Source organism: Phaethon aethereus (genome assembly GCF_964289735.1).
Source record: "Phaethon aethereus genome assembly, chromosome: 3".
In the NCBI taxonomy this organism is placed as follows: domain Eukaryota; kingdom Metazoa; phylum Chordata; class Aves; order Phaethontiformes; family Phaethontidae; genus Phaethon; species Phaethon aethereus.
This window is the reverse complement of record NC_138576.1, coordinates 13,460,326-13,481,677: the sequence shown is the minus strand read 5'-3', so window position 1 is coordinate 13,481,677 and position 21,352 is coordinate 13,460,326. Positions and strand designations below refer to the sequence as shown.

Here is a 21,352-nt window from a genome sequence, read left to right as displayed (position 1 = left end):
TCAGCCTTGAGAAACCTCATAGTGGTCGTTCTGCTCAGAAATAAACTCTAAGGCAACCCCTACTCCAAACATCTTATGATATTAATACTGTTTAAGGACTGAGTTCAATGACTCAATTTGTCACAGCGCAGCCAAGTTTCAGCAGATCAAATGCATCTTCAAAGTCTTAAGGTAACGTTTTTAGAAGTGATATGCATGAAAATTCCAGTAAGAGCGCACAAGCCCTGATTTATATACACAGGAATAAGGGAATACAAATCTGAATCTATGCACAAGCACTGGAGTTTTCACACATACATGCAAGCAAAGTACACAAAATTGAACACATTTTCAGAACGTGACCTCTGCAAGAATATGTACAGCATCTGCAGACCACTCAGAAGACACACTTAACAGAGCGTGAGCACTTTGCTGCTTTTGGCAAAGTATTTCTATTCCATTCACTGGAAAAGTTACTAGAAAGTAAGAACAAACACCAGTTTGGAACAAACACAGTAAGGAACTCAACTCCTTGAAGCATCAATCACATCTCAAAAATCAATGAAAAGCAGTCAGCTCATATATATTTCTGCGTTGACTCTGAATCATCTAATGAATAATACTATCAAGGAACTTGATGGAGTGCTTAAGAACAGCTCAGCTTTTAAAACATACTTATATCATCCCTAGTCTGATAAGGCCAATTTGACACTAGGGAAGTTTGCTGCTACAGAAGAGTGTTCTCTTTATACCAGTTTATATCAGTAAAAAAAATTACTTACCGGGTAGAGCTGTCTGAGAGAGAATGACATATTTACACTGACAAACGCTTGCTAGTTAAGTCAAAGCATTAGTATTTTCTCTTTTCTTTTTAAATCTGATAAAATTATATAGAATTTTCAAAATCTAGCAATGGTCTTAAAACACATTTTCTGTTTATTTCTATTGAATCTGAAGAAGGATATTAATTTCCTCGGTGGTTGAAAGGTACAGTTCATACTTAATAAAAGAGGTAAAATGACCTCTTTGCAATGCATTTTTGGGTGTCGGACAGCACATAATCCTTAAAATCAGGTGGATCTCCACTTACTACAGGAAAGACAACATATTTTATGAGAGTGATGAACATTCAGGCATTCTCCTATTCATACAAGTTTGTTGAGATCCTAAAACTGACTACAAAATTGTGCACATGTTCTTAAAACATATCCAATGAATGTCACTTTCTCTGATATTAACTATCTCCTCCTTTAAAGTTCTTTTTCCGTGGTATCTTTGACATTTCAGTTTATTTGATTTCCATTTTGTCTCCACTACTACTTACTTTTCTGATAGGGAAGGTGTTTAAGGATTAAAATGCACAGATAAACTGCTGTAACTGAAATATCGAAGTAAAAAAGTATTTTAAAAGTCAAAAGATAAAGGCCAGCTAAAAACTTAGGCTGCACTATATAAAGTCAGTCAGGTTATGAACCAATTCATGTATTTTAGCAATGTGAAGAAAATGGTTATGTAAATACACACAAGTATTAACATCAAACTGTATTAAATTATGTAAACATACACATCTTCTGTAATCAGTACAAACATCTACTTGTCTCAGGATACTACTGCAGCATAGCTCGAATTTGTTTTGAAGTAGATTCATCGTTCAGGTGTTTTGTAGTGAACCTAGAAGTTACAAATTAAAACAGTATTTTATAAAATGAACAGGGGTTAAAAAAGTCTGAAAACTTCAGTGCCTGTTTTTGAAATCAGTGCAGTTCAATTACACAAAGGAGGAATTTACATGTTCCTCTAGTCACTGATCACTGAAATTTAACTGTTAATAGTCTGCTGCTCTTTATCTTCTAAATACCCCTTGCAATAAATTATCCCCTGCTAAGAGGTGGAGAATTGTGGCTAAACCCTGGCTAAATACTGTTTGCCATCCATCTATGACACACTCACAATTTTGGGTTGAAATGGTATCTTACTTTCCAGTTAAAAGCCCCAAAAGAAGTAAAAAACACGGAAAGACATAAGAAATAGGGTAAATACTAAAAGGATTTAGGAATCTAGATTGAATTTTGGCATAATCTAGAAGCCTAATTTTAAGCAGCTTTCTTAAATGTCCTGTACCTTTACATCTTACAATGTACCATCACAGAGAGGGTTTTCTATTTTTTTAGATTTTGTAACCAGCAGAGTTTGTTTGGTGCTGAATTATGCTTTTGGGAATATCTTGGGAGGACTGAAGAGCTTTAGCATGTTTTTTAGCATTTAAGACCAAACATTCTCCACTGCATATGTTCGTAGGGTGATCAATCATCACATAAGCTCAAAACACACCTGATACCTGTAGGATTTCACTCTACATCAATTCCAATTCAAAAGACATGATAAGCAAATGTGGAGGTTGTTATGGCTGCAATTTGCACTCTATGTAAGCATTCAACAGCTAGAATCTAATACAGCTCTGAAAAACTTGATACTAGGACTCCCCTCTCAGCTTCAGAGAAGTGTCAGACCCAAGAGAAGCTTCAGAGAAGTGTCTTGCTTCCCAAGACAGCACCTTAAACACTTGGCTACAGGGTTGGGATTTAGGTTGCTGTTTTCTTCATGTTGTATCATTTAGCAAAATTAAAGTCTTATTAAATCACAGGGAAAGAGAGAAGGGAAGTATCAAGAGTTTGAGAAACAGAAGTTCTACTCTTTCCTTCTAAAATGTTCTAGTTGCTAGGGTGTTTTATATAACAAAACTTAGCTTAGGTATACTGCTTACCTTTGAGGTATTGTTTACCTTTTAGATGGCTAAGTTGTAGGTGATAAAATGAAACTTAAGTATCTCTAAAGAAAATTACTTCCAATATTAATAGTCATTGCTTATCAAAGTGAAATGAAATTGAATGAAATGAGTATTACTTAAGAAAACCCCAGGTGATGAAGGTAAACCTGAAAGGACAATTTTCTTAAGAAATCAAGCTTCTAAGGTGAAAAGTCTTAAATAAAAAGAGATTTGGAGGAAAAAAAAAATACAAGAGGAATTTTTTAAGTCTGAATGACACAATTATTCCACACATACCTGAGAGCATTCAGAAGTCCTTCCACAGTGTCAGGTGGTTGTTCCTTTAAAACTTTTATGCATCCCTTCATCTGGGAACAGAAGCATGCCACTATTGAACAATAATATATGAATTGCACTAGCTGAAAACAAGGAATAATTTCACCAAAGACAGGCAGGTTTTTTTTCCTACTGAGTGTTAATGCTGCTTTATATGACACAATAAATTTATTATAACTTACGAAAAATGATCCTAAGTTAAAAACCTAACTTTTGAGAAAACAACAACTACTTTAATAAGCATTTGTAGGTTGTAAATTATATATCAAGTATATACATTTTAACCAACATAAAAAAATATCAAGAACAGCTGATACAAGCTAAAAAAAAGATTCTGGAAGAGAGTTCCACGTCATTGCTGTTAGCAACTATCAGAAGAGATGTTTCAACTTTGACTTTTATTTTTATGATTGCACACATGGAAGTAATTTTCAGTATTGAGTTTTCAGTTGTAAACCTAGCTGGTGATAACTTAGGATTTGTTTCATAATTAGTAGTTATAAACTTAACCTGAGATAGGAAGTTGATGATGTTGATTTTAAACACCACACTGAAAAAAGATCTTCATGGAGACTGTAAAAACCAGGCTAAAACTCTGTTCAAATTTACAAAAGAGGAACTGTAGTAGAGAAAGCAGAGGTAGAACTCATTTGACCCAGTATACAGACTCCCTATTTAGTCAACTAGAACTAAGAGAAATAGTTTTCAATTAGAGAAATAAGAAATTTCTCTAACCTATTTGGAATATACTTTCAGATATAGCGAATCATGCTCCAGAAGTACCTATTTCTTCCCATTGTTATAAAGACATCTAATAGCTACCCAGAAATTAGTCTATATTAGTTCCATTTTATTTAAAGTAACAGATGAAGACATGGCAGAATCAAGATTTGAACCTTCTCAAGTCACATTAGAGTGCTAAATCTATATGCCAGCATTTTCTTTGTAGCTAAGGAGCAACTCTGCCTTATTATGAATGTGGATGATGAAATACTTAACTGAAGTTAGGGTCCATCTACTTGCTGTTAAAAATTACGTGGAAAATGTGACAGCTTCCCGCACAATGACCAGCCTAACAATTACTGATCACTGCTCAGTTGACTTATTTCTACCTGGAAGATAAAACTAGCTATGCAAATAGTTGATCAGATGTGGCAGCACGTATTTTTAAGTAACACAGCTATTTCTCCTGAATTAGAAGAACTCAAGACTATAGGCACATCACTCAGTGCAGGTTTACATGCCCCATCAGACCAGACAAACTCAAAGGCTATAAAAATTCAAACCATTCATTTCCATTTTATTTAGAATCAGAATTCTTAAAACAGCCAAAAAAGAGAAGCTGTTAGGACGTCTAAGCTAGGTGCCTGTAACTAACAGCTTGAAATACAGTCTCCAGCCTTGAAAGTGTAAGGAAAGGGTAATGTGTTCCACTGTTCCTGATTTTCTTGAAATAGCTCCCAAGAAGTGACTAGTTTGGAGAAAAAAATTGTTTTTCACAGTAGAACAAACTCATAATCTGAAATATTTTAAGATTTTTAATTAGAGAAGAATCACTGAACTAATTAAGTGAATTAAGATTTGGGACTGTACAGATTTTTAAAAACAGAGTCGTACATCTCCTGCCTTCCATTTACATCTAGCTAACTATCTTGTAAGATTACAGGGCTTTACAACAAATGTGAGAAACAAAGTACAAACACTGCATACTTGGTCCTATCAAAATTTTACGTGTGTAGCCTCCGCAGGCAAGAGACTGAATCAGAAGTCAGGAAGTCTGCATTCAATTCCCAGCCTCTATCTGCTGCATGACCTTGAGCAAATCAATTCACCTCTTTGTGACTTATCTTTCTCTGTGTAAAACAGAGTCAAAGAGGAGATGTGGTAAAATACTGGTATCTGCAGATGAAGAAAGCTAACTAAGACTCACTGTCATGGAGCGCTATAACAGACACATATTTCTTCTTTTCTTTTGAAGTAGACTCTCTTGTAAAGGGAAAGACTTAGCATCTTTTTTCATGAATAACAGCTTATTTCTGCTGAAAGACGTGGCGCATGAGATTTATGTTTGTAAAAACATGTAGCAGAAGTAAAAGTACTTTTTTCTGTGTGTTTGCAATATCTCAAATTAAAAAAGTAAGGTTGATTTCCCTGTGACCGGTCATGCCAAAGCTAAAACTGAAGGCTCATTATCAACATTACAACAGTAACATTTCAGTTCTGCTACTTCAGAACTGAGGCAGAGACAATGTCAAATATCTGCTTATTTACAACAGAGCTACTATCGAAGATGAGCATTTCAGCATAAATAAATTACATGATTAATAAAAAATTATGAGCATAAAACTTATTCCAGGGCAGCAGCAATACAAAATTATTTTAGTATAACCATACTGTTGGCAGGAAAGCAGAGCTAACAAAGACAAATGAGTATCAGTGTCTGGAAGAAAATACAAGGAAAAAAGAATGATCCTTATTTTAATTTCAAACAAGCTGACACATTGAAGTATGCAGGTGAAGATAAATTCTAAATTTTGCCATTCAAAAGTAATTAAAATGATTTATACAAAGTCATAAGCTTGTGCTGAAAAAAAAAGCTGCAGCCTAGTATTCTCAAATCTACAGAGTATTGAAGAAAAGTCACTCTTACATCAATCTTTGATGTCTTTGAGAAAGCTCCCACAGGATGAACGTGATCATACAGAATGATAACTCCCACCATTACTCGCATGCAGAACATAAGGGTCTCTTCACTGGTGAATCTACTCCTGTACTCTCTGCAAAACAGAACAAAAGAAATAAACAGTCTTGACTTTCTACTGGACAATTCTGCAAACTAGACTATAAGTGTTTGAAATCTGAACTAAAATTGTATTTTATGGTTGAAGATGCATCTTAGCAATATTTTGAAGATCTTTGAATTGCATAAGTCCTTGTTAATTTAGAAGGATGGTTAGAAAGCAAAGAGAGATACGTAAATCCCTTCTAATACCCCTCCACAGTTCAGATCCTCACTTCATCAAAATGTCTATGATGATGACTTCACAGGACTTCCATAGTTCATGAAATATGGTGGAGACTGATTGTACTTCTGTTTAATCTTAGAACCACAACCTATCAGGACCTCAAAGGAATGCTACTCTTTTTGCTTAAATTCCTACTTTGAAATATTAACATTTAAGTGGTATCTAATTTCAGCAGCTAGTAAATTCAGGGCTTGACCTAGGTCATTGCTCTCTCTCTCTCTCTTTCTCTTCTAAGTCCACAGGCAACTTCAACAACACAGAATCACTGAAGGATCTAAAATATGGTGGCCTACTAGGTTGGACTGGACTGAACTAATTCCAAAGAGTTTTTCTTTGACTTTTCAATTCCAAAGTAAGAACATGGATGGAACAGTTAAGACAGCCCCCATCGGCTCTAATCCCTGAAACCATCATTGGGAAGTGAAAAAAGAATTACAGTAGAGAAAAACAGAAATCCTGAAAAACAGAAATTATCACAATTTTTCTAACAAATATTATTTTGTGTAGATAATACAGAGATTTGTCTACTGTCATTGATTGATTTTCAATATAAAACCTTTTTCACTTGAATTGATCATTAAAAATACTAAAATTTGTACTATACTACCTCTCATTTTACAGTATCTTCAACTTCTATTCTTACACAGCATCGAACATGAAAAGACTTAAAGGCTACAGACATCTTCATGTGAAAATGCTTGGTTATCCCACAATTTGAACTAAATAATTTTCTGGCAGATGACTCACAACTTTGTTTCTCTACTTTTGCCAAGAATTGATCCAACACCTAAAGCTACTTTTCAATTACTGCTTCTATGATGTCCTGGGATTGAGAGATGAGTCCCATCACCTACATACACTTCTCCAGAATTTTCATAAACACACACGATAACCTTAGGAATTCTACCCTGTACATGGCACCATGTACAAACAATTCAAAGACTTCAAAATGATTCAAGACTACCTTGTATGTGTTTTCCACTCAGAGACACATGTAACCTAAAAATACTCAACTAAATGCATAGTTAAACAATAGCAACTCCACTGGCTAGATCTACGCTAAGTGGTTACAAACACAATTGTACAGTTTCCATATAGCTGAACCTTCTCATATACACAGTAAGATGTCTGCATAGTCCCTGTGTATCATTTGCAAAAGCACCACCTGGAAGAGACAAAATGTTGCCCCTCTGTGTGCTAGTAATTGAGCAGTATGGGCAAACAAGAGATAGTAGGTGGCAAGACTTTCTAATACCAGGTCATGCTTTGTTTACAGAAGTGGTAACAACTAAGGCAAACGTACAGGAATTCATTTGGAAAAAACTGTGTTTATCACAGGTGGCTACTTAAAATACAATACAAAATCTCTTATACACGAAAAACAAGATTTAAGGTAAAACTTACGGTGTTTCCAACATGACTTTACATACACTAGCCATAGTACTTAGACAGTCCGTTGTATTTTCAATTGGCAATGTTTTGTTCTAGGAGGGTAGAAAAACAGCCAATGTTCAGTAAACCATCTTGTAAAATTAAAATCAAGAATGTCTGTGTTAGACCTTTTCTCCCCCATTACCTACTTCTGATACAAAATGTGTAGTTGCATTACTGAGTGTTTTCAGCATTGGTGTGGCTTCTGCATAAAACAGGGACATCCTATTGGCCATTTCATTGTTTACTTCATTCTCAATGTCTAGCTGATGAAAACATGAGAAAAAATAGTCAGTAAAACTCTTCTAAAATCTTGCCGGCAGCAAGAAAAAGATACAGTACATGCTCATGTCAGCAAGCAGATTGTTGCATGAATAGTTCTACTCTTCATCACTTCATCCGGGCTGCTGGTTAACTCTGGGTGTGAAGGAGAGAACATGACAGCTAGCAAATCAAAAGAAAAAACATTACCACAAATGGTATAAATGCACACTGAAAAATACCTCAGTGTGAACAGCAAATCAGATTTTATTTACTTACATGCATGTTGTTTATTCTGTTGCGACTTATTGTCCTCCTATAATAACTGAAGTCATTCTGAATTGCTGGGTTCCTCATCTTAGGGGAAGACAAACAGGAAATAATCAGTTTTGGATCAAAACACATGGAAAAAATCAGTATATATTATAAAATTTTATCAACCTTAAGTTCATCAAAACGAAGAGTAAAATGTAAGATTTCTGCAAACTCTTTTGCTAGAGCCTGCTCTCGTTCCAGGTGCTGAGTTGGAGTGTAAGGTGGGCACGTCAAGGATTCCAACAAACTCTGCAGAGCTTTCTCTGAATAAAAATTAGAAGCACAAATTCTATTCAGTTCACATTACGACAAAGTTTTAAGTAAGTACCTAAATATACTTTGTTTGAAAGGAAGGAACCCTCGAACAAGCAGGGCCCTAACAGAAACGCTTTTTCTACTATTCTAAGGTGAGAAACATTAGTCAAAGACACCTGCCTCTTCAGGCTCTCTGCCATTTTTCTCTCCATTTTGTACCACTGAGCTCTTTTCCCTTTTTATCACCCTTTATCTGGGTTCCCTATCGAAAATTCTAGAGCAAGCATTTTTCTTGCGTTCAGATACTCGGCTCTTTCTCTTTCATCTTCCCCAATTAGCCATCAGCTCAGTATAGAGATTATTCTGGCATCTGTTACTAAAAGCGTACTCTTAGGCACTGATAGCAATGTAATTCAGCTCCTGTGGCTATAATTACTAGCAGAACTCAAAAAGTGAAAGACTTAGTAAGCAAGATGTTGTAGAAGAATTCCCTTGCGTTGGGAGCTCTTCCACTTTATACATAAATTTTTGCACACTTCCAAAATCCTAATTCAAGGAGTAATTACATCAGGAATGACAAAAGCAGTGTAAGACATGCTCAATTTTGGATTTTCACCCTGTGAGAGAGTTTATTGATACCCTCCTCCCCTGTTATCCTTGTTTTTAAGAAATCTCAAATATTATTGGTTTACATTCCTTTTAAAACTCTGAAGGATCCAAATTACAAAAAAAAATTTACATTAGTACAATATGGACCTGTGAAGTTCAGAAGTTTTATCATGTTCTTTGCCTGTACTCTATTTAGAGAACACAGATTTATTTTAAGTGACAAACTAACAACCTACGATAATTTTGAAATTAAATTAAGATTAAAAATATGCCTTGAGAAGTGTAGTTGCAGTTAAATATCTGTTGATATCAAACAGAAAGAATAACAACCCCTTAAAAGTCTGCAGAAAAATAAACTTCCTATTTCTTTATATATAAAGTATCCTAATAAACAGACATACTAAAACAGGGCTCACCTAATCTGAGTGAAAACTCATAAAATCGCTTCAGCCTTACAACCAGAGGACATACTGAATTCCATGCTTTTTCTTGCAACTGGATATCATTGGGATTTTGTATTGCCTGAAATGAAAATATTACTGTAAGGAACTGTGATATATGAGTAACAAGCCAAAGGTGGTTTGGAAGTTTTCTACTACTTTAGAAAGTAAGTATTGTAAATCATGGAACAATTACGAGATATTCCATTGTACAGGAATAGGAAATTAGTAAGTAAAAAAAAATACCGTGTTTCCCACCTTCCCTCTCCCCCTGTAACACACTGATTTAAAATTATTCATTCTAATGCACCACTGACATACAGAAATATGTTTTAACATATTCTTTGGGGAGCATTGTAGATGCATCAGGTAAAACCTTTTGTATAACTACTGGTTGCAGAAATTGCCTTTTTTTAAAAGGTTTTGATGCTTTTGAAGTCTTCAACATATTCAGGTTCTTTTAGTAACCAACAGCTCATGTTAACAGTAACCGTGAAGCTGATGCAGGAAAAGGTTTGGTCAGCCGATAAAAAATTTTAAGTTACAGTTCAGAATTGTACTTTGGGACCAGTTTCATGGAATAAGATGCCTGTAAAGTGGATGTAAGGTTATCATTTACTGTGGTTCATTATTTCACTTACACAGAACAGTAAGTATTTTCAACTTTTTTTATAATGTATTTCTGACATCTGAGCTATATTTCTTCCATGTCCTCAATTTTGACTTCTACCAGGTAGAGATATATGAAATGGTGTTTCTCAAAGTGAAAAACAATTACTAATTACTAATATTAAACCTAAAAGAAGTTCCAACAGCCATCATTTAATGTTTTCATATTAGGGTTTTATATTCAACGTTACACATAATCTGTAACATATTTTCTAATTTTCATGAAGATTTTAATATAATTTCATAGAAAGTACTTAGATACAGAACAGAAGCAAGGAACATATTGAGCTTTGCTTGATTTTGCTTCCAAAGAACTGTCACTAATTTCAACATACATCTCTAATTTCTTGTCCAGCTCCTTTGTAAGCCTGAAGGTCTGCAAGCATACTTTCCGAGTCCTGTAAAACTGCACTGATCTGATTCCATACCTCCCTTTCTCCATCTGTGGGCTGTGCATCTAAGAAACAGAAAAGCAAAATACACAAAGTCAAAAGGTAGCTGCAATACAAATGGCAAGATTACTCAGTTCTACCTGACAACATTATATCCAGCTTGAATATGTGTAACTCCATTGTGATGTGTTTTTTTAAAATACACAATTATGCTGCACTGTTATTCTGCTAACAAGCATCCAAGCTTTTGCTTTCTATAGCAAGGAAGGAAAAGGAGTACAGTTTTTGTATGCTCTGGCTCGTAATGCCTTTTCTCAAAATGTAGCACTTTAAAGTGAAGCAGTATCATAAAGCAGTATTATTAGAAAATTGGATAATGCATCAGTCCTTTAGTAAAAATGTCCCTCTCTTTCATAAGCTCCACAGCTCAATCACAAAGGACTGTTCACTTTTCTTGCAGCTTGGGGATAAAATCAGGCTTTTCAGTGGATGGAGCAATGGCATATTACACCACACTAACTTTCCTCCGGGCTTCCCTAACCAGGGTAATTTACTTATCCTTTTGTAAACCACAGATACAGTACTGTTAAAAATAAACATTTTTCTTACACGTTTCAGAAATCATTCCTGTTACTAAAATAAATCCAGTTCCACCAATGATCAGTTTGTTTTCAGGATAGGAGTGCCCTGTAGACCTTTAATTTTCAGAGAAATGACGTTTGCAAGTAGATCAATTTTCCTATTCAAATCCCACCTGATGGGATTTTCACAGCATCGTAACACCAGGGAGTGATGTTATCCCTAAAACATCGATATGTTAGACAAGGTAGAGATCTTCTTTAAAACTTAAAGATGACTGGCACTAACTAAAGACTGGATGACCTATGTATAGAATTACAGTCAGTATTTGTAGAAACAATCATAATGTCCCAGCAGATTTCTACAGGGAGACAGCTTTTCTTCTTAATTTTGTATTTGCTTGTAAAGATAGAGTTTTGATCTTTATGGAAGAAAAAATTCACTCTCTTAGGAAATGAGACGCAATTTTCCACCCATATATCAGTATGGGATTCATTTACCCACCCTGCATTAGAAACAAATGAACCGGTTCAATTTGCAAGAGCAGGCATCAAAGCCTTTCTCCGTGACATTTCAGGTTAGCATAATTTGTTTAAATATGTCATCTATGGCCCTTGCACCAATCAGATTCAAATGGCTGAGACTTATGTGTCTTTAGCTCTAAAGCAACTAAAACTTAAAATCTTTTCTATACTCACATGTCACCATGAGTGCCATGAGGCTGGGCACATGAAACAATACTGATTTGACATTCCTTTTATTCTCGAAGTTTTCCCTAATCTTGTTTAAAAGACAGAATGAGTAAAACTAAAAATAAGCTGAGCTTATTCAGTTGCATTTTATATCCAAAATACTTCATGAAACTAAAAAAATTCCACCACCCTCCAAAAAGCGAGGGAAAGTAGCACTGAAGTGAAAAACTACCCCAAACAGGAAAACCTCAGCTGGGACACGGCTGTTGAACTGAACTATCGGTCACATTAAGTTTACAGTGTCACTGACTGGTTCTTTCCCCAAGCTGCAAGAAATCTCAGGTACACCCCGTAACAGGTCTGTCACCCTGTGATAAAGAAGGGAACAAAACAGTAAATGCTTTTGAGTTTAATGAAGAAAGTGGTAACCTTGCTAAACAGTAACATACCATAAAACAACCAAGTAGAGGGAAGGTACGAGTCACCTATAAATCAATTATCTATATTATAATAGTTAAATGAAAGTTAATTAAAATAAAATTTCCAGTAAATATTAAGACACAAAAGAGAATAAGTAATTTATTAGTACAGTTCACGAGTGTAAAATCTGCATGTTCAGGTCACCAGAAGCATGGGTTGGTTAACAAGGTACTTGTATGTCAATTTTTGTAATTTATTTGCTTTGAAAAATATTATTCCTCAACAGAAATTTAAACACTATAGACTGCTTAGAACTTTGGGATTTAAAAATGTCCTTTAGTAACACCCTTTATTGTTAGTCTTTTTCAAATTCTCCCCATTTGTCTTTTGGAAGTTGGGGGAAGGGTAAATATTGGAATCCCGCTGGGCTTTCTGTAGTATCCCAGCACCTGGGGAAGTAGGAGTAGGAGGAAGGTACGTGGGTGGAAGAGGGAAAGAAAGGGAAGGGAGAGGCAGAGGGCTGCAAAGGCTACAGAGCAACAGGCTTAGCTTGCAGAAGCGGTTTATATTTATGCTGAAAGTGTTTAGCTTAAAAATAAAGGTAGGGAAGATGATTCAGGCTTTTTAAAAAGAACATGCAACTTTATTTATGAAGTGTATGTTATGCAAGCAGATGTTCTGATAAGACCACGGCCATATTTCAAAAGGGATTTTAAATGAAGAGCTTGCCAAAAATGGTCAGCTAAAATACCTGTAATCAATCACTTTGAAAAAAGATTTCATCTTGCTGTCAACAATAGCAACAACAATTAAAAGGAATAGACTTCTTCATGACAAATTTGGGCTTTTTAAATTGGTTTTGTATTCCAACAATACAAAAGCTTGTTTCTCTGTTCTGAATAAAAAAAATGCCATTCCTGAATCACAGCATGGAATCGCTGCTTGGCAGTGCCCACCTCTCATCCCCATACCGCCAGAGAACCAGCACGCGCTTCAGCAGTTTGAGCCCATTTATAAATAGAACTGTAGCCACTGACTATCACCGGGCTTACTGCATTTCAAGACTGAGTTTTTACAGTACCCATGCATCCAGAGTATGCTGTCTTTAATAAGACGAAAGAGGAAACCCTTTCACCTCCCTTTGCCCAGTGTTTCCATAAACTAAATGAATCCTCTAGCAAATTAATTCAAGAGTCAGGCCAGGCTTGACTCTTCCATATATGGATTCTACTGGCAAATTTTCATTTAATAAGGAAAAATTTTAGTTCTGGAGAGAAATGCAATTCCATTGGCTCTATCAGAAATAACCAGGATATGATAATCGATCCATTCTATGACTAAATGCTCTCTTTCATCTTTATACACGGCCTATTCCATGTTTTGGATGGGGCTTCAGACTTCATTAAAAAGAGGGGAAAGCTAGATCAAGTACAATCCATTCGTGGATGCATTAAATATTGCAGATGCATGAGGCAGTGCAAGAGTGGAATCATACTTTTTTTCTTAGAAAAGTACCTGTCGTTTGTTTAAAAAATCCCCTAACAGCGCAACATAACTACTTTATTCTTCACCAAGTGTACATTAGAAAAAGCATAGAAACTGCTATGTGGGTAAGACATTAGTACTAATAGGACAAGATTAAATGTAAAAAGAATGGATATGAAGCCTTTACCAATAAAAAATCAAGTATAACAATAACTCTGTAATCAATTTTTATGAAGTATAACAACATCTCAATAATTAATTTTAATGAAGAGATAACAAGACAGTACTAAAAGATGCGCTTCCAACCCGTACACCCTTTCTGTATCTGAAACACAGACGAAAAGCACAGAACTTTATTCCACCCTCAGACAAACTGATGGCAAAAGAGGATTCCCACTGAAGCTGGCTAGTGCTTGCATCTCATTGAATGTGGAATTATATTTGTCAAAAACATCATAATCACCTGGTCTCAACAGCCTAGCAGAAGAATAGTGAGTACAAGAAGATGCCTTACAGGCTCTGCTTTAGCTTTTCTTGTCCTGTCTACTGCTGAACGTGGCCAAGAATTCCACCAGCCACTGACAGCAAGTTGGAGAGCAGTGTGTGTGTGTATATATTTTACAGTATCATGCTAAAGTCCTACTTCAGGTTTGCCACCTGACAATGATTGTTGACAATGATTTTTGCCATTCCAGTCTGGGACACAGTTAGGCAAAAAGCTAGTTTATGGCCTTGAAAAAATAAAAGGCATTACAACTACAGTAAATAAAGCATTTCAGAAGGTATCAGAACCTGCTATACTCCATACATTAAGAAGAATGGCATTATATAGAAACAGTACCCTATCCCCTATCCATGATACAAACCACAATTCCAGTCTACACTGGATTTTTAAATTTTGTCCTTTCTAAACTAGCCAGACCAAAGTGAAGCTCCCTACATTGTTAGTACTTGCTATGGGCACGGTGCCGTGCCAAGGATGTCAGTGCCAGGCTTCCGCGCCGCGGCGTACGCGGAACGCACAGCCTCTCACCGACCGAGCCACAGCGTCTTGCTTAGGGCACTCTCGGCAGCACAGGAGACAGGAGTTTAATCTCCCACAGGCTGGATACAGATCACATCTCCAGCCTCGTCGCCTGTGGAGCGAGGGTATTAATTAATATTGCATTACACAAAAAGTGAGCAGCTGCTCTGCTGCCAGATATGTTCTAATAATAGACAATCTTAATCATACTTGAACAACGATAACTGAAAATTTCATGAATCTTTCTGGAGATGGCAGAGGGAAATCCTAAAAAATGTAGCTGTGGTGTTTAGGGACATGGTTTAGTGGTGGACTTGGCAGCGCTAGGTTAATGGCTGGACCTGATGATCTTAAAAGCTTTTTCCAACCTAGGTGATTCTATGATTCTGTGACATTGCTCTGGAGTGTCAGAACGTGAGGTGTTGTGACTGCACTCAGCAGAAGCCACAAGGCCTAAAGGCTCTGAGGAGACTTTGTGCATGTCCCCTTGAACCTTGAGGGGGTGGAATTACATTAAGGTCAGGTAACGACCTAGCTAACATTTAAGAAAAAGGGGAACCTTCTAAGGTTAAGTTTGGTCTTATAAAAGGAGGAAAGGATAGGACTGAAGGTGTCACTTAAGGACATCTCTTCCCAACAGTCTACAAGCTTTCATCTTTCAAGTTCAAAACAAATTGTTCTTACCTCAACCTTCAAATTATTTCCAAGAATTCATGTAGCAGTATTTCTTTACTTTGCCTGAGAAAAAGCCCTTCACGTGCCACAGTAATTTGACAATAGATTTTCTGCAAAAAACAGCACGCATAACCTGCTATAGGAAGAGCCTCAAATACCCAGAATTCATTTACCTGTGACTAATTTAAACAAGGTCAACATCTAAAGAACAAAACAGTTCTTAAACTGACAAAATCAATTTGAAGCGAATTCACCCTATGGGTTTGTGAAATCCTGAAATCCACAGACTCTCCAGGCTTACATGCATTTGCTCTTTCTAACACTATTTTTGAGTTGAGAGCTAAGAAGGAATTAAGGCAAAGTAAGTGATGTATAATCAATTCCAATGTGTAACAGTTTGAATAAGAATACCCACACCGAGACAGAAGTGTAAAACAGCAATACGGTTCACTTTCTGGGAATGAAGAGATCCTTTTTCTTTACAGAAACCTTTCAGTACACCTTAAAAACAGAGTAATTTGGCTGAATACGTATAGTTTGCATTTCACCTCAAAGAAAAGGCTTTTTCACCTCCATAGAACACTGTTCTCCGTATCACTCGCTGCGGTTACCACAGTTTCCAGCTTTCAAGGCTGGACTGAATGGATCTACAAATTACTTCTCCTTGCACAGATCCAGAGTGGCTGCCTAACTCTAAAATGATTACCAGAGAGCACAGAGAACTGCTGCTGCTCTACAACATGAACTGAAATCGATGCTGGATTCAGGCTATTTCAATATGACCGTGGAGTTATGAAACTTGGTTCCCAGTTTGGAATTATGTCAGGAAAAGGTGTCGTAAGAATTGCAACTGATGATAGAGACAGCTGCAGGAACTGGGGGGCAGGGAAGAGATTATTTTAAACATTTTTTTTTCCAGCCTAAAATTTTCTGAGGAGATATTAAAATAGTTATTTAAAGAAAAAAATGGAAGGTTACATTTTGAAACATACTAATTTCTTTTTCTTTCATTATTCTTTCCCATTTTCAAATACACTACAAGGCAGAATTTGATAACAACAACTTTGAATTAGGTGAGAAAACAATTTTTCTAAGTGTTCCTGTTCCTGTCCATTTTTCAAGACCTCAAGAATTGCATAGAAGAGGTGTATTGGGGGGACTAATGCTAACTATGACAAGAACAAGTTGGTAAAAAATACTTAAAAGTAAGAATGCAACTGATGAAAAGCAACTTAAGAATTAAGTACACTTAAAAAAAAAACCACACAAAAAAGCTTCATAATGTTATTTTTCAAAGGATGCAATACAAAGTACGTCCTCCTCACAATTTTCAACAAAATATAGAATTCTGCCCTGGAGAACAATAATTCACGGGAAAATAAATTAATTTCTGTTGCACAGAACAACTCAACCTTACAACACATTTCCTATAGAATGTGTATTAATTAAGGATAATAAAGGGAAAACAATAAAATAAAACTCTACTACACTGACCCTACTGTGCAGTTTCAAGACTGACCTGAGATACCTAAATCCATACAGCTGCTCGCCACCCTCCCTCTCCTGCGTTTCTGTCCCCACTCATGTGCCGCTGCTGGGGCTCTCCCGGCCGCGCCGCCACCCGCATCGCCCTGATCTGGCGGGAACAGTATTCAGTGGGTGCGGGAGAGAGGTAAAGTGGTGGTTTGGTGGGGTTTGCTTTGAACAGGTACTGCTCAGCAAGTTCATTTTCCCACATAGGTATCTGTGTACAGACAGACAGCAGGGGCTGCAGGGCCGGCTTCTGAGAGCAGCTGCCAGAAGCTTCCCCCATGTCCGACAGAGCCAACGCCAGCAGCTCCAAGAGGGACCCGCCGCCGGCCAAGGCCGAGCCCATCAGCCACGGTGGCAGCACCTCTGGGGAATGGAGTTAAGAAGGGGGAAAAACAGCAACAGCAACTGCAGCCGGAGAGAGGAGTGAGACCATGGGGGAGAACAGCCCTGCAGCCCCCAGCCCAGAGCAGCAGGAGGGGCAGGAGGGCTCCAGGCGCCGGAGCAGAGGGTCCCCGGCAGCCCCTGGGGAAGCCCCTGGGGAGGCCGGCTGTGCCCCTGCGGCCATGGAGCTCCACGGGGGAGCAGATCTCCACCCGCACCCGGGGAGGGCCCCACGCCAGAGCAGGGGGATGCCCGAAGGAGGCCGTGACCCCGTGGGCAGCCCGCGCTGGGGCCAGCTCCTGGCAGGGCCTGTGGCCCCGTGGGGAGAGAGAGAAGCCCCGGCTGGAGCAGGTTTGCTGGCAGCACTTGTGACCCCGTGGAGGGACCCAGGCTGGAGCCGACTGTCCCTGAAGGACGGCACCCGTGGGGGGACCCAGGCTGGAGCAGCCTGTTCCTGAAGGACGGCACCCGTGGAGGGACCCAGGCTGGAGCCAACTGTCCCTGAAGGATGGCACCCGTGGGGGGACTCAGGCTGGAGCAGCTGGTGAAGAACTGCAGCCCGTGGGAAGGACCCACGCTGGAGAAGTTGGTGGAGGACTGTCTCCTGTGGGAGGGACCCCAGGCTGGTGCAGGGCAGAGGGTGAGGAGTCTCCCCCTGAGGAGGAAGGAGCGGCAGAGACCAGGTGTGATGAACTGACCACAACCCCCATTCCCCGTCCCCCTGCGCCGCTCGGGGGGAGGAGGGAGAGAAATCGGGAGCGAAGTTGAGCACGGGAAGAAGGGAGGGGTGGGGGGAAGGTGTTTTAAGATTTGGTTTTAGTTCTCATTACCCTACTCTGATTTGATTGGCAAAAAATTTAATTTAATTTCCCCAAGTCAGTCTGCTTTGCCTGTGACGTTAACTGGTGAGCAATCTCTTCCTGTCCTTGTCTCGACTCAGGAGCCTTTCGTTGTACTTTTCTCCCTCTGTCCAGCCAAGAAGGGGAGCGATGGAGCGACTCAGTGGGCACATGGCGCCCAGCCAAGGTCAAGCCACCACACTCTCATTCACGATGGGTACAATCACGTGTTTGTACATTTCAATTCTAGCGTAAGGATGTGAGACTACATGGCAAAGCATCACCCATGGGATGACCCCTTTGGAGCAGCACAGATTAAATCCACTGTCAAATGAATTTAACACCTTAATGTTCTTTTCCACTTTCCTTATATAAACATTTGTATTACTTATGACCAACATCAGCCCATAAAGCCTCTGATTTTTGTGGCATGGAGACAGATTGTATTTCTACTACTGCGTATGATGAAAAAGTCTGTTTCTGGTTTTTTAAGCAGTATTTGTGTGGCACGTTGTACGCATAGCAGGAAGAAGTATGTCACACATCCTCCTTTCAGGTACAATACATACCAAATGCAGAGCAGCAAAAAAAAAATCAAACAGGGCAAGAGTATCCAAAAAATATGCAAACATTTCAGAAGTGATGCTGGTGAGATTTCAGTTTACGGCTAATCAAAAAGTGCACAAAAATTAGAAAGCAATATTCTGATGCAAACAATGAGATACAGTAAACACATAAACTCAATATACCCCTCATCCTCTGAATGGCCAACTAGTGACCATTTTCATGCATGAACTCCAACAGAAAACTAAGCCCACAGAAAGTCACAAGTCCAGTGAGCATCTAAGCAGGCTCTAATCTATGTCCACTAACTAAAGAGGTTTACACGGTACGATGGCTTAATTAAAGGAGACCAAAGCACACAACTATAGGCGTCTTCAGTCACATTCCTTTAACATGATACAGATTTCATGCCATAAAAACCTCCAGGACTTTATTTCACAAGTAAAACATTTTAACCTGTCGCTCGGGAGCGTCAAACTCACTGAAATTTGGAGATGATAGTTTTGTTCCTCTCTAGGTAGATGTGCCTGACTAGTGTGCCCATGTGCTTGCACTAACCACTGGTCACCTCCCATGGGAGAGGGTGCTTCACCCCGTTCAGTTCTTTGGCAAAGCACTTTTGGAAAAAAAACCAACCTTCACTGCCAAGGCAACAAAGCAGGTATTTTCCCCTCTCACCACCATCTCGGCTCTGCCAAGGCTTCCCACTGCCAGACCACCTGCTCCCTGCCCAGTCTGCAGCCTGGGTCAGGAGTACTTTCTTACCATCCAGGACACGATTGGGCTGATTAAACCTGGAAGCTCAGAGCAGCTGAAAACCTTTGTAATAGCTTGGCAAAGGCACAGAGCGCTGCCGAAGCCCTCGAAAGTTTGATAGAAAAAAAATTCCGTGGTGGTTTGGATAAAGGTTTGACATCCCAGGTTTACACTGAAATTCTCAAATGGTATAGACAGAAGAGAAAAAGGGATACACGGCTGGCAGTACCTTCTCCTAAACCCAAACCAACCAATGAACTTTTTTCATCATTTAAAAGTGATTCTTCATAATGAGGCAAACAAGATCTAGATGAGAAGATTAAGATATGTGCAAAGTTATAGTCATACACTCTAGCTCTCATCCAAGAAAGCATGTTTGAACAATTTAATGAGATTTAAAAGTATGTGTTTAGATGAATTCTTGAACCAGTGCTTCAGAGTACACACACATCTACAGTCTCATATCCGTCAGTAATGTTTTTGCAGAAAATTGAGGAATAAATGATTCAAGAAAAGTATTTCAAGGTGATAAAATGTGTCTAATCACCTGAAATTCTCTCTTAAACCATGCTTCAAAACCAAGTTATTTTTAAAACACTGGCTTCTCTCAAAACTTTTTTTTTTTTTAGAATAAAGATATTAGGAGACAAAACATCACACACTGTTAGCATTTTAAATAAAAAGTGTTTCACTTTTCACGTAAGTAGTGGAGTAAGATTAAACCCATATTTAAGGATTTGATGAGCAGTTTTCAAGAAAATGTCTAGAAGTACATGCAGGGAAACTGTAACCAGCAGAAGTGAAATAGCTTTGAATCAGATATAGGCGTGACAAGGAAATTAGAATGCGAAACACTGTTTTGCAAACTGATAACCATGCAATTAAGAGAGATGCAATCAAGCATATACACTTTGACCACTTCACTACTTTATAGAAACTATAACAATCCCAGTTAAGTCTTCACTGAACCAGGCAAAGTAGTGCCACCTTCACTGAGTGTATTTTTTCAGCGTTTTATTTCCAATATATATATCCATTCAAGGAAGCAACATAAAGAATTTTTTTTTAACCTTGATTTGTTGAAGAAAGCTGAGGTCAAGTTCATTCATATGGAGATTTAACAATGGCTCATAAATGTTTTGAAACTAATTCAAGGTAAGGTTTTACTTGCATATCTATCATTCTGCCCCCTTCTCCGCTCAGAATAAATTTAGAGTAATTTTATATGATTTTATAAATATCAAAAACAATACTCAGCTGAAGTGTAATTTGATTTGTTTGCAAATCCCTTTTTAATTGCTTTATGATGTGTAAGCGCATGCAGTTTATTAGGAAATAATAAGCAAAAAGGGCAAGCCAGGCAAGAAGCTTTGCTCACTTTCAAAGTCAAGGAAAAAATTTGGCCCCTGATCAAGCTCTGTGCAAGTGAGAACTTTTAAAAGATTTCCCATTTGGTTCCTGAAAAATAGAAAAGGAAGAGAAAAGGAGTCCTGAGTGAACAAATGATTTTAGAGACAAGGACTTGGACAGATTGGTTGTGCTGGAAAATATACACTGCAAGCAAACAGATTTTAAAAGTTTTTCCTCAGTTCGCTGTTAAGTCAGGAAAAGGATTCTCTCATTGTCTTGCAATTGTTTGAACTTACTTTCAAAATCCAGGAAAAAATGTGGATAGTTTTCAATTTCCCTGGTAAGGACCTTAAGAAGATTACCCATCCCAGCAAACCTAGTAAATGCAACAAAATTGTAAACAGTTATATACATAAACTTAGAACACTACAACTAAGGGCTTAACACAGTCTGCATCATATATTAAACATTTTGGCAAGTTCTGGTCCAGGAGAAACATTTTGATAGTCCATTCCATGATATTTATGCAGGGGGACAGAGAGAGTAAGACCCTGGATAAATACAGAAATAACTC

The 21,352-nt window shown here is 38.0% G+C and overlaps 1 protein-coding gene across 1 annotated transcript; it reads right to left on the bottom strand.

The window, feature by feature from the left end:
- Nucleotides 1–1,586: 1,586 nt before the first annotated feature.
- CYRIA (CYFIP related Rac1 interactor A) lies at nucleotides 1,587–21,147 on the bottom strand (the record flags this gene model as incomplete). The annotated part of the gene is given in 12 exon segments (XM_081998661.1): nucleotides 1,587–1,650; nucleotides 3,044–3,114; nucleotides 5,733–5,859; nucleotides 7,513–7,592; nucleotides 7,689–7,805; nucleotides 8,080–8,157; nucleotides 8,242–8,378; nucleotides 9,396–9,501; nucleotides 10,424–10,545; nucleotides 20,807–20,872; nucleotides 20,875–20,886; nucleotides 21,075–21,147. Coding segments are annotated over 12 exon segments (1,050 nt in total). The 5' UTR covers nucleotides 21,145–21,147.
- Between the last annotated feature and the right edge of the window lie 205 nt (nucleotides 21,148–21,352).